Source organism: Protopterus annectens, chromosome 3.part1, assembly GCF_019279795.1.
Source record: "Protopterus annectens isolate FY-2018-M chromosome 3.part1, PAN1.0, whole genome shotgun sequence".
NCBI classification, from domain to species: domain Eukaryota; kingdom Metazoa; phylum Chordata; order Ceratodontiformes; family Protopteridae; genus Protopterus; species Protopterus annectens.
In genome coordinates this window covers 1452135457-1452149776 of record NC_056732.1, presented here as the reverse complement: position 1 = coordinate 1452149776, position 14320 = coordinate 1452135457, and the positions used below count along the sequence as shown (strand labels likewise).

General features: G+C 45.6%; 1 protein-coding gene across 2 annotated transcripts in view; it reads right to left on the bottom strand.

The window, feature by feature from the left end:
* DBF4 (DBF4 zinc finger) overlaps positions 1–14320 on the bottom strand; it is an 866998-nt gene that overhangs the window by 163039 nt on the left and 689639 nt on the right. For both annotated transcript variants that reach the window (XM_044067525.1, XM_044067524.1), the window contains exon 10: positions 4173–4289. In XM_044067525.1, coding sequence (XP_043923460.1) covers positions 4173–4289 — 117 coding nt within the window. The remainder of the gene's footprint in view (positions 1–4172; positions 4290–14320) is intronic.

The window sequence follows — 14320 nt, the reverse complement described above, 5'->3', positions numbered from 1 at the left end:
TGGTTCCCCCCTGTTTGTTGATGTACCAGACCACCGATATGTTGTCTGATTGAATCGCAATTGTTCCCAGTGGAAGGAGGGCTTAAAGTGCTTGCAATGCCAAGAGCACCGCCCTCATTTCCAGAACACTGATATGCAGGGAGGTCTCTGATTCGCTCCACGTGCCTTGGACCGTCCGGCCCGCAAAATGCCCCCCCCACCGAGGCGGGAAGCGTCCGTGGTCACTGTAGTGAGAGGGGGAGATGCACAAAAAGGGCGGCCCCTGTGGAGGTCCGGGGAATGGAGCCACCACAAGAGAGACCGCTTGCAAGCCTTGCGAATTGCAATGGGATGATGCAGGGGGAGGGAGAGAAATGACCAATGCACCTGAAGTGTCCATTGAAGCACCCGCATGTTCAAGCGGGCGAGCGGAAGAAGAGTAATCGCTGCCGCCATAGACCCTAGGGCCCTCAGGATCAATTCCGCAGGTGTTGAGCTGGAGTGAAGGATGGCCCGCACCTGGAGTTGTAGATTCCAAACTCTGTCGGTCGTGAGAAAGGCTCTTAAATTTCTCGTGTCTAACCTGGCTCCTATAAATTCTATTATCTGAGTAGGGACCAGGTTGGACTTTTCTATGTTTACCGTGATGCCTAGCCAGGGAGCTAGACGAAGAAAGGAATCTCTTGCCAAGGAGAGTAGATGCCTTGTTGAGGCGGTGAGAAGCCAGTCGTCTAGGTACGGAAAGACCTGCACCCCCTGAAGCCTCAGGTGGGCTGCAACCACTGCTAATACTTTGGTGAACACCCTGGGGGCTGTGGTGAGACCAAAGGGAAGGACCCTGAACTGGTAGTGACTGGTTCCCAGCCGGAAGCGAAGAAACCTCCTGGACCGTCTGACCATTAGAATGTGGTAGTACGCATCCTTGAGGTCTATAGAGCACATCCAGTGATTCTCCCCTAGAAGGGGGAGGATGGATTGCAGAGTGACCATCCGGAACTTCTCTTTGGGAACTGCCAGGTTCAATAGGGACAGGTCCAGAATGGGTCTTAGGTCCCCCGTCTTTTTTGGCACTAAAGAACCTGGAGTAGAACCCTGATCCGATCTGGTCTGGGGGGACGGGCTGGATGGCTCTTTTTTCCAGCAGATGGCCAATTTCTGCTGAGGCGGCCTCCCTCTGATCGGGTGGAACATCGGGGAGGGTTTTTAATTTTGAGACATGAAGAAAAGGGATTTTGTAACCTCTGGATATAATCTGGAGAACCCAGCGGTCTGATGTAATGGACTCCTATGCCGCTAGATGCTCCGAAAAACGTCCCCCGACTGCCTCCAGAGTGGAACAGTTGGGCAACCCCTCAGGGTTGCTGCGTGGGCCGTTCAGAGAAAGGTTCCCTGGACCCAAAGTTCCTGGGAGCCCCTCTGCCCCAAGGGCGGCGTCCTCCCTGTCCTCTGCCACGGAAGGACTGGTTGTCCGGAGCGAGTTGGGATTGCTGCGACTTCCGGAACCACATCATCTTCTGGCCCTTTTGGTTCCTAGAGTAGGACCTCTGGGGCACAGAGAAGCGGACTCCGACGGCAGACAGCGTCTTCCCGTCCTTCTCGCTCTGAACCAAGGTGTCGCGAACCATCTTGCCAAAAAGGGCAGAACAGTCAAAGGGGGGCGTTCGCGAATGACGCCTTGAAGGGCTCCGTAAAATCACAGTGGCGGAGCCAGGCCTGGCGTCTAGTGACTAGGCCCACTTCTGCAGCTCTAGCGGCTCCCTCGGTAGCGTGGGAAAGTAACCGCATAGAGGTGTTGGACACGGAACGAAGAGTGGCCATACGGGTGGAGTGCAAAAGTTTGTCCTCCTCCGACATGGACTCTGGGGGGGATGCAGCGTATTCCTTGATAAGATCGCGCTGCATCCTAATGACATGTGCCAAATAGTTGAGCGTCCTCACTGAGAAGGTCGCTGAACTAAACATTCGCTTCCCCAAACGGTCCATCATCCGAGACTCCTTGCTCGGGGGATGGACTGAGGGACTCTCCTGGGCGAGTTCCCTCTGGGTGGCTGCTGCCGAACACATGGAATCTACCGGGGGTCCCTTACTCCAGTGGGCACGGTCAGCAGGGGGGCTAAGGATCCTGTCAGGCCTCTTGGGGATTGGCTCCACGGTGCCCGGTTCCTTCCATGCCCTGGTGGTAATAAGGTCCACCAGGGGGTCGGCAGGAGGGGACACCCAAGAGGTAGACGGGCCCGCTTCAAATGCCTCCAAGAACACGGACTCGTCCGAGGAAGACTTTGGGGCAGACCACCCACCTCTTATCCGTAACATTTCCATGATGTCTCCAAAGGAGACATCCTCAGGGGGCGATCTTGGGCAGCCTTCCCCTTCCTCCAAGTCAGTGTCTTCAGTTAAAGACTCGGGGGAGTCTATGTGCCTCCTCTTACACGTATGCTTGTGAGGTGCTTCCTCGGGGGGGCTGTCCGAGGAGCCCTCGCCAGCAATGTCCAGATCCAAGGGAACTGCTTGGGGCAGTGAAGCGGGCTGTCCCAGTGGCCGGGTTAAGGAAGCCTAGCCCAGAGCAGATGGAGTGCGGGACGGAACCAAAGCAAGGGCCGGGGGTCCGGATGCCCTCAACAGAGCCCTCTCCACTACATCAAAAGCCGAGGGGGAGCCAGCCTCGACAATAGGATCCGAAAGTCGGCTCCCCCTCGGATCCGACGAGTGGATCGGAGCCGGCGCCGAGCCCCTCGGATCCGAGGGAACAGTGCGCTCCGACAGGGACGGCGCCGAAGGCACACTGAGTCCCTCGGATCCGAAGCTCAGGCCAAGGCTCCGAGAGGTTGGATCCAACAAACTCGAGGGCAGGGTCGGATCCGAAGTACCCAGTACTGTCGGTGCCAACCCACCCCCGGCTCCGAGGCTGCCCGGCTCCCAGCGCTCCGAACCCGGGTAGCAGGTCAGAGAAGGAGCTATGGGCTTGAAAAATATTGTCGAGCTCCCCCCCAGGGGGGGGGGGGGGGGAGGCAGGAGCACTCCCATCTGCATCTGGGCCTGGATGAACCTTCGCATCATCCGGTCCAGATCAGCATCGGAGAGGCTGTAGGTAGACCTCGACGAGGCTACTGAGGTAGGCCTTGAATGCTGCCTTGATAGCCTAGGAGGAGGTCGGGTCTCCTCATCCTCAGGCCCCGGTGAAAAACAAGGAGACCGGAGCCGAGGAGGAGAGCCAGCAGCCAGAGAGGCCAGAGGAGAAGCCCACTTAGCCGGCGGGGCCGAGACGGAGGACTCGGCCCGCCGCTTGTGGTGCTTCTCTCGCCGGTCCTTCTTCCTGGCTTCCCTCTCCTCCGAACCCATAGAGGGAGTTTGAATCCCGGGAGGAGGAGAGGGAGCAGGCAAGGCAGAAACTGCCAGAGCAGTAACTACCGACGGGGCGGGGGCCGAAGTCGAGTCCGGGGGCAAGAGTCCCGCCAAGACCAGCTTCGACCTCCACTCCTTCAATGCCCTGGGGTTGAACCCTGCACAGATTGAACACCCAGAAGTGAGGTGTTCAACCCCAAGGCATCGAACGCACCGATTGTGGCCATCAGCAGGGGAAAGCTTATGGCCACACTCGGAGCATTTTGACAAAATAGGCTTTGGGGCCTCAGACATTTTTTTTTTTTTTTTTTTTTTTAAACAAAAAAAAGTAAAGTACTGAAAACTACATACTCACGCAAGGCCCCAAAGACAACTCACACACACTACTACGCACCAGCGAGGGGAGGGTAACAAAAGGTAAGTAAGTTAAACCCAAAAAAGATAAAATTAGATAGAGAACCTAAAACTTTCACACAGTTTTTAAATTTAATCTATCAAAAACTAATTTTTAACCAGAAAAATATCACTTAGCTCAGGAGCTCAAGAAAATCCAGCTGTCACCATGCGTGGCAAAGTAGATCTGAGGTCATGTAGGGAGAGCAGGGCATTATGGGTGAGGGGAGGAGCTAGGAGCTCGGATCCATAGCTGGATAAACCATGTCGGTTCGGATCCGATATCGGATCCATACCCACAGGTTGCTGACAAATGAATCTCCTACTTCAGATCAGGTATTACTTGAATCACACACAGCTATAAAATGCTAACACATACAGGCAACCAAGACTAAGAATATAATTCAAAACAGCAACCCATTTTAAATAAATTAAAAGCAAAGAAACGTTGATCGTACCTTACTTTAGTTGCAGCATGCTTTTTTTTATCCATGTCAAATGGGCTATAAGGCCTGGGAGTATGATATGTGATCACTGGAAAGTTGGGTAACTGTAGATAGAGTGGCCGATAGTGACTGTAAAAAATAAATAAATAAAACAAATTTAAATAATATCCGTCAAGTAGACCATATCTTAATACATTAATATATACTGCCTTTAATATAAAACATACACTTTTTTCCTTTCAGAACAAACGAGTTCAACACAAGAGAGAGATAAATACCATAGTAACAACAAATGACTGTGGACCCTCCCAAAAGGTAACACCTGAAAAACACTGTTGACGGTCATCAGTTGAAACGCAACAGCCCCTGCCAGTATTCCTTCAAGTGGGGATACGTCTCTTTTATGGATGTTAATCATAACACATGCACAATGCTGAACTTTTGTGCCTTACTTGGACAAAGAACTTGTCTTATGCCCCAGAACACAAGTGGATGTGAGGGACTCTTTCATCAGGGAAAAGTGAATCTATTAGGTCCCAATCTGCCTCCATAGGTTTTACATGGAGTTACAGGAAGAGGGAATCCCAGTGAGGAAACAAGGATAGCAGGGGATACAAGGTGCACACAGTACACACTCGAACCCCAGGATGACCAAGCAGGATAAAAGAGATGGATGGTGGGAGGGAATAGGGACTGCAATAGCGGTGTATTCAAAATCTAACACTATGGTAATTTCCCAACACACCGCCACCACCATCACATTCTAATATTCACAGTTGCAGTCATGTGTAGGTAGATTCCCAGAACACAAAGGATAGTTGATAGCTGGCCCTGATTGAGCTACTAAGAGAATAAGCTTTGGAGAAAGGCTCTGGCAAACCCCTCCCTGAATGCAAAACCTATACTGTAATGCTTGCAGTTATGGACAGAGGACTAGGTAACCACTTCTAAACCTGACTAGGTGCTAACCCTTCTGAGAAATGCTGTGGTGGCTTATGAGGCTCTAGCAGAATGTGCCTTGACATAGTCTGACCACAGGTTTTCCATGAAAGCAGTAGCAAAAATAAAATAGAGCGGGCACAAGACTTGGATATAATTTGTTTACTGACGGGATTCCCTTCCCTGACGCATGTTAGAGAAACAGCTGACCTGACTTTCTAGTTTCCTTGGTATGGATAGAACCTCAGTTGTTTATGCACATAAAAGTATGCAAAGCGCTTACACTTTCAAGTTTGCAGAGCAGAAAATCTTCTAGCAGATGTCACGGCCATCAAAAACTGCATCATCCAGGAAAGGAACTTTAAGATAACTGAAGCAGCAGGGGCAAAAAGTGTCAGAGTTAGTTTCGCTAATGGCTCCCTATTGAAATGTTGGCACTCAAAATCTCAAAATGTGGAGTGCTGACATGCTGCAAGAAAAAAAAAAAATAATAAAAAAAAAAAAAAAACAGAATACACAGCAGAAGAGATAAATCTAAAAGCTCAGTCTTCTCCTTAAAACTCCCAAGCCCCCACCTCGAAATTACATACACAAACCCCGAGATAACCATACCTTGGAGAAGAGGGAATATAATGGCATCTTTAACTTAGTATATGTAAGTTAGTTCTTTAGCCATTCAATCTCCGTATTTTGGGACTCACTCTAGCGGGTTCCGACATTTCAAATAGTTACCTTCCCTAACACATAGCTGAGGTCCCATTGTGAGGGGTTTCCTGTGATGGACTACTCTCTTCTGGACCTGCTTACCTGGCAAGTAGAGCACAAGGATGCCTCTAAGGGCAGTTACACTAAGACAGAAGCACCCTCAAAGAGGTACAGGATACACCAGATTTGTAAAGGTTTACTGGGTAATGGACAACCAGAGATGCACTCTCTACATGACCAAGGGTCCTTATCTCTAGCAAGGCACCACAGAAAGATGTGCTCCACTTTGCTAGGTATGACTTTTGTGTTAGGTTCTCTAGACTTCATTACATACAGAACATCCTCTGAAAGCATGCTTGAAAGGGTCAAGTGCTAATTTATCCATGCTGTCACCCTTAGATTACTGCAGTCGGAAAGGAGTATTGTTCTACTCTTGCTAGACTTGGCAGAAGAGATGGTGTTGTTTGGGTTATAAGTCTGTAATTAAAATAATTTTTGTACTCTTCTCTTAGGTCTTCAGCAATTACCCTGGAGATCATCAGTATTGGAAAACGGCATAATGAAACAGACATACCCAAAGAACGGACAATACTTTCTAAGCCATGGAGCTGCTAGCTTGCTGAAAAACGTTGAGTCGCCTGTTCTCTTGGGGAAGTAAAATAGTGCACTTCTGGTGCACCCCACCTAATGTTCACATCTAAGATTACATCTTCATTCAACAACTGCTGAACAGACAGACTGAGCAGATTGTAGTCAGAAGTGTTCTCCTGTGATGGGAAATAAAATCCCCTCAAGGACAGAATGGGTTCCCGGTCTACTTACCAAGCTTGCACTTCGTCTGTAAGGAATGCAAGATTGGGTGCATCCCTGCCTGTTGAGACATCGCCAAAGTCTTGTTTGGGAGAATACGCAGGGTCTCCCCTCGTCAAAATCTGCCTATAGTTTAATATAGTAGTAGCAATAGTAGGTATCAGCAACTGATGTATACTGGACAAAATAATACAGATGTAACGTATCAACAAATGTTTCACAGAGCAAAAGGGTTTGAATGCATGTAACCTTTTGTTGCAATAAGTATGTACAAGATTATGAGGAGATGTTTTAATTGTAATGCAAGAAAAAAGTAAAACAGTTAACTCAAGGTCTGAAAGTTGTGGAAGACGTGATGCTTCCTGGTTATTACTACTAGGCAAGGGTAGAAAGCATACTTGAAAGGCAGTCAAAGCGGACAACGATTATTGTTCTAATCAGGAGTGAAAGAAATACTGCATTGGAAGAAAAGTAATGGTTTCACTAACCATTTTACCATATGGGCAATTTTTGGTGAAAAAAATTATAAAAACAATAGGTTTAAGAGGCTTAACTGGCCAATGCAATCAGAGTTCTGAAATAGATTCATATGTGATTACTACACTAATGGCACAATAACCTTTACAAGCCTAGCCAACAGTACTAAGGATGTGACAATACTGCATCTTAATTTTCCAGATATGGGATGGGCCAATATTGGGGTAGTGGGCCTCTGGGTGTTGAAGCCAAAGTAATTTTACAGACTGCCTCTGTCCATAATGGACATTGTCAGTACCTGGGGAGTGAATTTACAGTTCTCCATCCATTTATCAAAACATTTTTTTTTTTTTAAGAGAGTGAAGGATGGGCTCTGTTTTATAAAAAATAGGAAGTTTATTCCACAGATGGTGTAACTTTTGTGAAACAAATCTGTCTCTCCAGCATATTCTGTCAGAGTCACAAGTAAGGCTCAGTTTCATGGAAAGCATAACCCTTGTATAATGCTACAGTCATGGTATGATCACATTGGTAGGAGGCCTTTTTATAAATCTTGGGAAGTATAACGGCTGGCACAAACAAGACTACCGTTAATAGAAAAGTAGGAAAATTTTCAATAAAAGTTTATAAGTGATTACAATGCAGTGTTAAAGAAAGAGAAATGATGAAAAAGGGTAGAGCATTACTGTAGAGGCAATGGTACTTTCCGATACGAAAAAGAGGAAATTTCCACTATATTTTGGGAGAAAAAGTTTGCATTGAACACAGTAAAACAGAAATTACAAAGAAGTTTGAAGGCAATACGGTATATAAACTACAAATCATAGAAGTAGTGTAAGACTTTTAGGAAAAAATATAATAGTTTCTAACAAAGCTAGAAAGTATTCCTGAAAAAGAGAAGAAAAATGTATTAGAAATAGTAAACTTAAAACAGTTTCCCTGGACAGGATGGCAGACCTTTGTTATTTCGGAATGAGTGGCGAAGCTTACGGATTCGAAAAGAAAGCATTTGTCAAGGTATTACTAGGTTTAATACCACAACAGCAACACGAAAAACCAGACACAAGGAGATTACTGCAGAAAAAATACCAGTGCAGATATCCGAAAATGATTTTATTATCTAGTGCTATGACTCAGCCTTCAAGGAGGAAAATACAAAAAAACTGCACTATAAGCACTCTTGCACATACTCATTATTCAATTAAACAATTACTCAATCACATTAAATTAAAAACCTTCAATTATATTCAGCATTGACACCATTGGGGATCAAAGTATCAAATTTAAGTATGTAAACAGATTCTTTGTATAAATCTATTTTTAACTTTAGAACATTATCATACTGACCAATTTCAATGTTCTACCCACAATGTACCATTCCATCCCCATTACCTCAGATCGAGTTTGTTGCCATATAGTCCTATAGTTAAAAAGAGACAGGTATACCAGAGAAAGTAAGGGCTCAGACCCAGAGCTATAGGTACCAAATACAATCCAACAGGTCTCTCCAGAAAAAAAATTGGATGGGAGGGAAATGGGAGAAAGAATGAAAATGGACAACACAGATGCCTAGTTATGGCAAGTACATAACTTAAATCTGATGTTGTCCTGTTCATTCTTCCTCAATGTATGGGACAGAGTCCTAAGCTATGTTCATTTTGGGTGGCCCTCATGGAAGGATATTCTGGAGTACCACCAAACCAAAAGAAGCTCTACTTCTGGAAATATCAAATTTGTAATGAGTAACAAAGGTACGAGCATTGGACCATATAGCTGCAGTGCAAATACCATCAATAGATGTTCTTGACCAAAAAGCAAGTGAAGCAGCCCTGAATCTGGCTGAATAAGCCTTGGTAGGTTTAGGTAGAGTCCTGCCTTATTGAGAATAAATCCAAGAAATACACTCTGTAATCAATTTGACTAAAGTGACTTTAGAGACTGCACAACCCAAAGTTTTTTGGTGAAAGAGAGACAAAGACTTGATCTAACTTTCTGATTTGTTAAAGATAAAACTGTCTGTGTACATCAAGGAGATGCAGCTGATAAGGGAACAGATTGTTTAATGTTATTTTCAGAAATCACTTTTGGGAAAAAAAGAAGGGTTAGTCAATCAGGTAACCCTATCTTTATGAAAAATGATGAAAGGTGTTTCTGAAGAAAGAGCCTGGAGTTCAGATATTCTCTTTGCAGAAGTAATGGCTACCAAGAGGATTGTTTTCCATGAAAGGAATTTTAAATTAGATTTAGCTGAAGGTTCAAAAGGTTTCCAAGTTGGACCTTGTAGTAAAACTGTCAGATCCAAGGTGTTGAGGGATCCTTTAATCGGAGGTCTTTGAAGAAAAATGCTTTTCAGAAAAGCCTTGCATAATTTGGACGCAGCTAGTGAATAATTTCTGTACCCTGTGTGAAAATGTGTGAAAATTCGAAATTGCTGCCAGAGGAAGTTTAATTGTACAGATACTTGCACCTTCTTCAAAAATAGTTGTTAAAAATAAAGAATTGCAAAACTGGAGCAGAGAAAGGATCAAGTTCATTATTCAACGCCCAAAGGGAGAATCTTTTCCACTTGCTCTTGTATACTTTTTTTGGGAGATTCTTTTTGAGAAGCCAAACTAATGTCACGTACAAGGGGAGAGAGCCTGGGTTGTTGAATTATTACTGGAAGTGGAGAAACCATGTGGTAAGTTTAAGGGCCTGCATATGTTGGGATGTTGGATCCCTGATGGGTGACAGAGAGGATCTTGTGTTTGCTCCAATATCCATGAAGGATAATGGAGGTGAGACTATAAAAAGGGGAACCACTCTTGCAGAGGCCAGTAAGGAGTAATGAGGATTACTGAGCTCTTCAATTGACTTGATTTCTGCAGATATTTTGGGAATCAAGGGGTGAGGTGGATAAGCATAAAGGAGACCGGAGGGCAAATCGTGGACTACAGCATCTCTCTGCTACTCAGTCTGAGGCAAAATAAGAGCAAAGTACATGTTGCACTTTAGTTGCAAAAAGGTTGCAGCAACGTAGGCCCCAATGACAGAGGATCATTTATGCCACAGATTAACTAAGAGACCACTCGTGAGTTACCAAGATGGACCTGCTTAGTTTGTCCACTAGCACTTTGGTTTTCCCCAGAATGTGCATTACAATCACATAGTGGTCCATTCCCACACTCGCATGGCCTCTTTGCAGAGGGAATAAGATAAGAGTTTCTCCTTGGTGATGTACCAGACTACAGACATGTTGTCAGTCTGATTCGCAATAGTCCCTAGAGGGAGAGCATCTTGAAATGCCTGCAACACAAGTAGGATTGCTCTCATCTCTAGAATGGTGATATGCAGATAGGTATGTTGAGGGGACCACATGCCTCAGACCATTCTTCCCAAGAAATGTTTCCCCAAGTGAGAAGCGTCCGTGATCACTGTGAACATTGGGAGAGGGAGAACAAAGGGCTGGGCCAAGATGAATATCGTCTGATTGGATCCATCAGTGGATGTGTCGCTTGCAAACTGGAGTAAGGTTGACTGGAATAGGTAGGAGTTGATGCAGAATGGACCACTGCACAGCTAGAGTTCACTGGAGAACACGCATAAAGAAACATGCCTAAGGAAGTAATGCAATGGATGTTACCTACTACCTGAAGCACTGATCTTGCAGGAGGAGATGGTAGGGTAAGAAGATGATGAATCTGACTTCTGATAATGAAAACGCGATTAGAAGGTAATGATGCTACATGTGTTGTAATATCCAGAAGTATACCAGTGAAATCCAGGCTCTGGACAGGCATCAAGTTTGATTTGGCATAGTTGTAAGTTATGTACTGATCATAACTTGGTATCTGTGTTTTCTTTCATTCATCTTCACAAATGGATTATGGATCAGACTCTGCCACATTTCTACAGACTAGGCTCCAAGTCTCTAGCTCCTACCTCTTCCCATAATGCTCTACCCTTTGTCCAACCTTCTCCAATCGAGTTTGCTGCTCCCAAAAAAATTCCTACAGCAAAAACACAAGTGACTACTACATCCGAACACAACAAAAAAGAACCAGAGACCCAAACCGGGAACAGAGGCTCCCTATCATTCCTAAGATCTGCCAGGAGCCCCAAGGAGGAGGATGGCTGAGAGGGGAAGTGAGGATGAATGAAAGAAGACAACACAGATACCAAGTTATAGTATATACATAACTTACAACTCTGATGTTGGCTCTTTCATTCCTCCTCACAAATGGGTCAGAGTCCACAGCTACAAACAACCATTTGGTGCCCTCAGCACAAATATCAGTGGATGTCCTGGAAGAAAAGGCTGATGATGGAGCCATAGATATGGTCGAATGGGCTTTAGGAAGGTGAGGTAATTGAAGGCCACTTCTAGAGTAAATCATAGAGATGCAACTTGTAATCCATTTAGCAAGTTACTTTTCAAAACTGCTTGGCCCTAGACAGTTGGCTGTAAAGAATACTGTTCAGTCTTTCTAAACTGTTTTGCCCTATGGAGGTAAAAACTTAGTTGTCTATGAACATCTAAAAAGTGCAGTAACCATTCTCCTTAGAAAAATTGGGAAAGCAAACTGACAAATGAATGGACTGATTCAAGTTAACCTCGGTGGCCACCTTAGGCATAAAGGAAGTGTTGGTGTGAAGGGAGACTACTGTTACGAAAAATTATGTAAGGAGGTTTCGTGGACAGAGCTTGGAGTTTCAAAATCCTTTAGGCAGAAATGACAGCCACCAGAAATACAGTCTTTCAGGAAAGAAATTTCAAGCCACAGTCACTGGAAGGTTTGAAGGGTTTCTGTGTTAGGCCTTGAAGAATGATACTGAGATCCTACTGAGGGAAGGATCTTTAAACGGAGAACAGAGTAGAAAAATACCCTTCATAAAGGCCTTACATAACACAGATGTAGAAGGAGAGCCAAACAAGTTCCCAGAGTGAAAATTTGAAATAGCAACAAACTGAAGTTTAATGGTAGAATAACTAACACCCGCCCAAAAAAGGGAGGCTAGAAAGGACAGGATAACAGGTAGTGGAGCTGAAAAAGGAACAATGGTCTCTTTGCATGCCCAGTAAATGAACCGTTTCCATTTGTGTCTACAAAACATTTTGGTAAAAGTTTGCTGGGGGGCCATCACAAGGTCTCGAACAGGGGAAGCAAGCTTGGACTTCTGTACAATCACTGGACTTGGAGAAACCAAGCGGTTAGAGGGTGGACAAATTCAGATGATAACCCTCTGAAGGGTGAAGGAGGAGATCCTGTCTGGGTTCCAGTATCCATGGAGGCTATTTCAGAATGAGACAAGAGGAAGGGGAACCAAATCTGATGAGGCCAGTAGGGGCAATGAGAATCAGTGAGGTCTTCAGCCATTTTGCTTTCTGTAGAAACTTGGAGATTAGAGGTAGGGGAGGGTAAGCAGAGGAGACCGAGAGGCCAATCGTGAACTAGGACATCCCTCAGAGGCTCTCCCGGTGGCATGATCAGACCGAAACACCTGCTACATTTGTTCCCGTGAAAGAAGGTGAATAGGTCACAGCTAGGTTGGCCACAACGGCTAAACATCAAGTCCGCTACAGATTGGTTGAGGGACCACTCGTGAGGGGTCAGAATGGACCTGCCGAGCTGGTCTGCAAGAACATTGGACTTTCCCGGTATAAGAGTTGCAAGTAGAAATTAGTCTGAAGATATTACCCACTCCCAGACTCTCATGACCTCTCTGCACAATGGATACTGGCAGGTCCCCCCCCCCCCATTTGTTGATGCACCAGACTGCAGACATATCTGTGTGAACTGCAATAGTCCCTAAAGGGAGGACATCCTGAAAGGCTTGTAACACATGGAGTGCCCTCATCTCCAGAACACTGATGTGCAATCTGGTCTGTAAGCAAGTCCACATGCCTTGGACCATCCTTCCCTGGAAATGCCCCCCCCCCCAATCCAACTGGGAAGCATCCGTGATCACCATGGCTGAAGGGGACGAGAGAAGGAAAGGCCTGCCGATCAACAGATTGCTGGAAACAAGTCAACATCGAAGGTGCTTTTTGCAAACTGGAGTCAATTTGATAGGAGCAAAGACAGCGAGGCTGGTAGAGAACAAACTACTGAACAGCCAGAGTTCCACTGAAGTACTCGCATAAAGAACATCGCTAATGGGACGAGCATAATGGCTGCTGCCACAGACCCAAGAGCTTGAAGTACTAATCTCGCTGGAGGGGTGGGAAGGTTGAGAATGATGCGAACATGGTCCAACAGATTTTGTATGCAATGAGTTGGTAAGCGATGCTCTCCGATTCGGGATGTCCAGAAGTGACCCAATGGATTCCAATTCTGAGCTGGAATTACATTTGATTTCTATACATTTATGGCGATACCCAAAGGATTGGATATTTGTTAACAGGTAATCTCTGGGCTGAAGAAGGTGAGGCCCGTTGGAGCAGTTAGAAGCCAGTCATCAAGATATGGAAACATCCTCAATCTTTTCAGCCTGAGGAGGGCTGCAACTACTGCCATGCATTTGGTAAACACCCAGGTGGCTGTGGTGAGACCAAAGGGCAAAGCTCTGAATTGGCAATTACTGACTCACAGCCTGAAGTGCAGATGACTTCTGGAGCGTCTGCCTATTTTGATGCGATAGGATGTGTCCTGCAAGTCTATTGAGCACATCCAGTCATCCTTCCGCAAAAGTGGTAGAATGGACTGGACCAGACTATGACCATTTGGAACTTGGCTTTCTTTACAAATTCAGATTGCTTAAATAGAGTATGGGTCTGAGGTCCCCAGTTAATTTTTGCACCAAAAAGAAGTGGGAGTAAGTTCTGAATACTCTCTGTTCAGTCAAGACCTCTTGGATGACTCATTTTGCAGCAGTTTTTGAATCTCTAGAGCTGCATACTCCCTCTGACTGGGTGGGACACTGGTGACTTTCTTTCGAGACTCTGCCGGGTGAAGGAAAAAGGAAATATAACCTCTGGATATGATGTTCAACAGGCAACTGTTTCTTGTTAAAGACATGCAAGTGTCTGGGTGCACAGAAAATAGACCCCCGACTGCATCCAGAGTTGAGCAGTTGGGCAACACTTCAGGAGCACTGAAAGGGCTCATCAGAGAAAGGTTCCCTGAAGCCCTGATTCTGTAGTCCCCCTCTGCCCCTAGGGGGGCGTCTGCCATTAAAACTTCTCCCTCTGCCCCTGGAAAGCAATGCATGTAGAAGCCTGTTGTAAGGCAAAAGTTTTTAACTAGCTG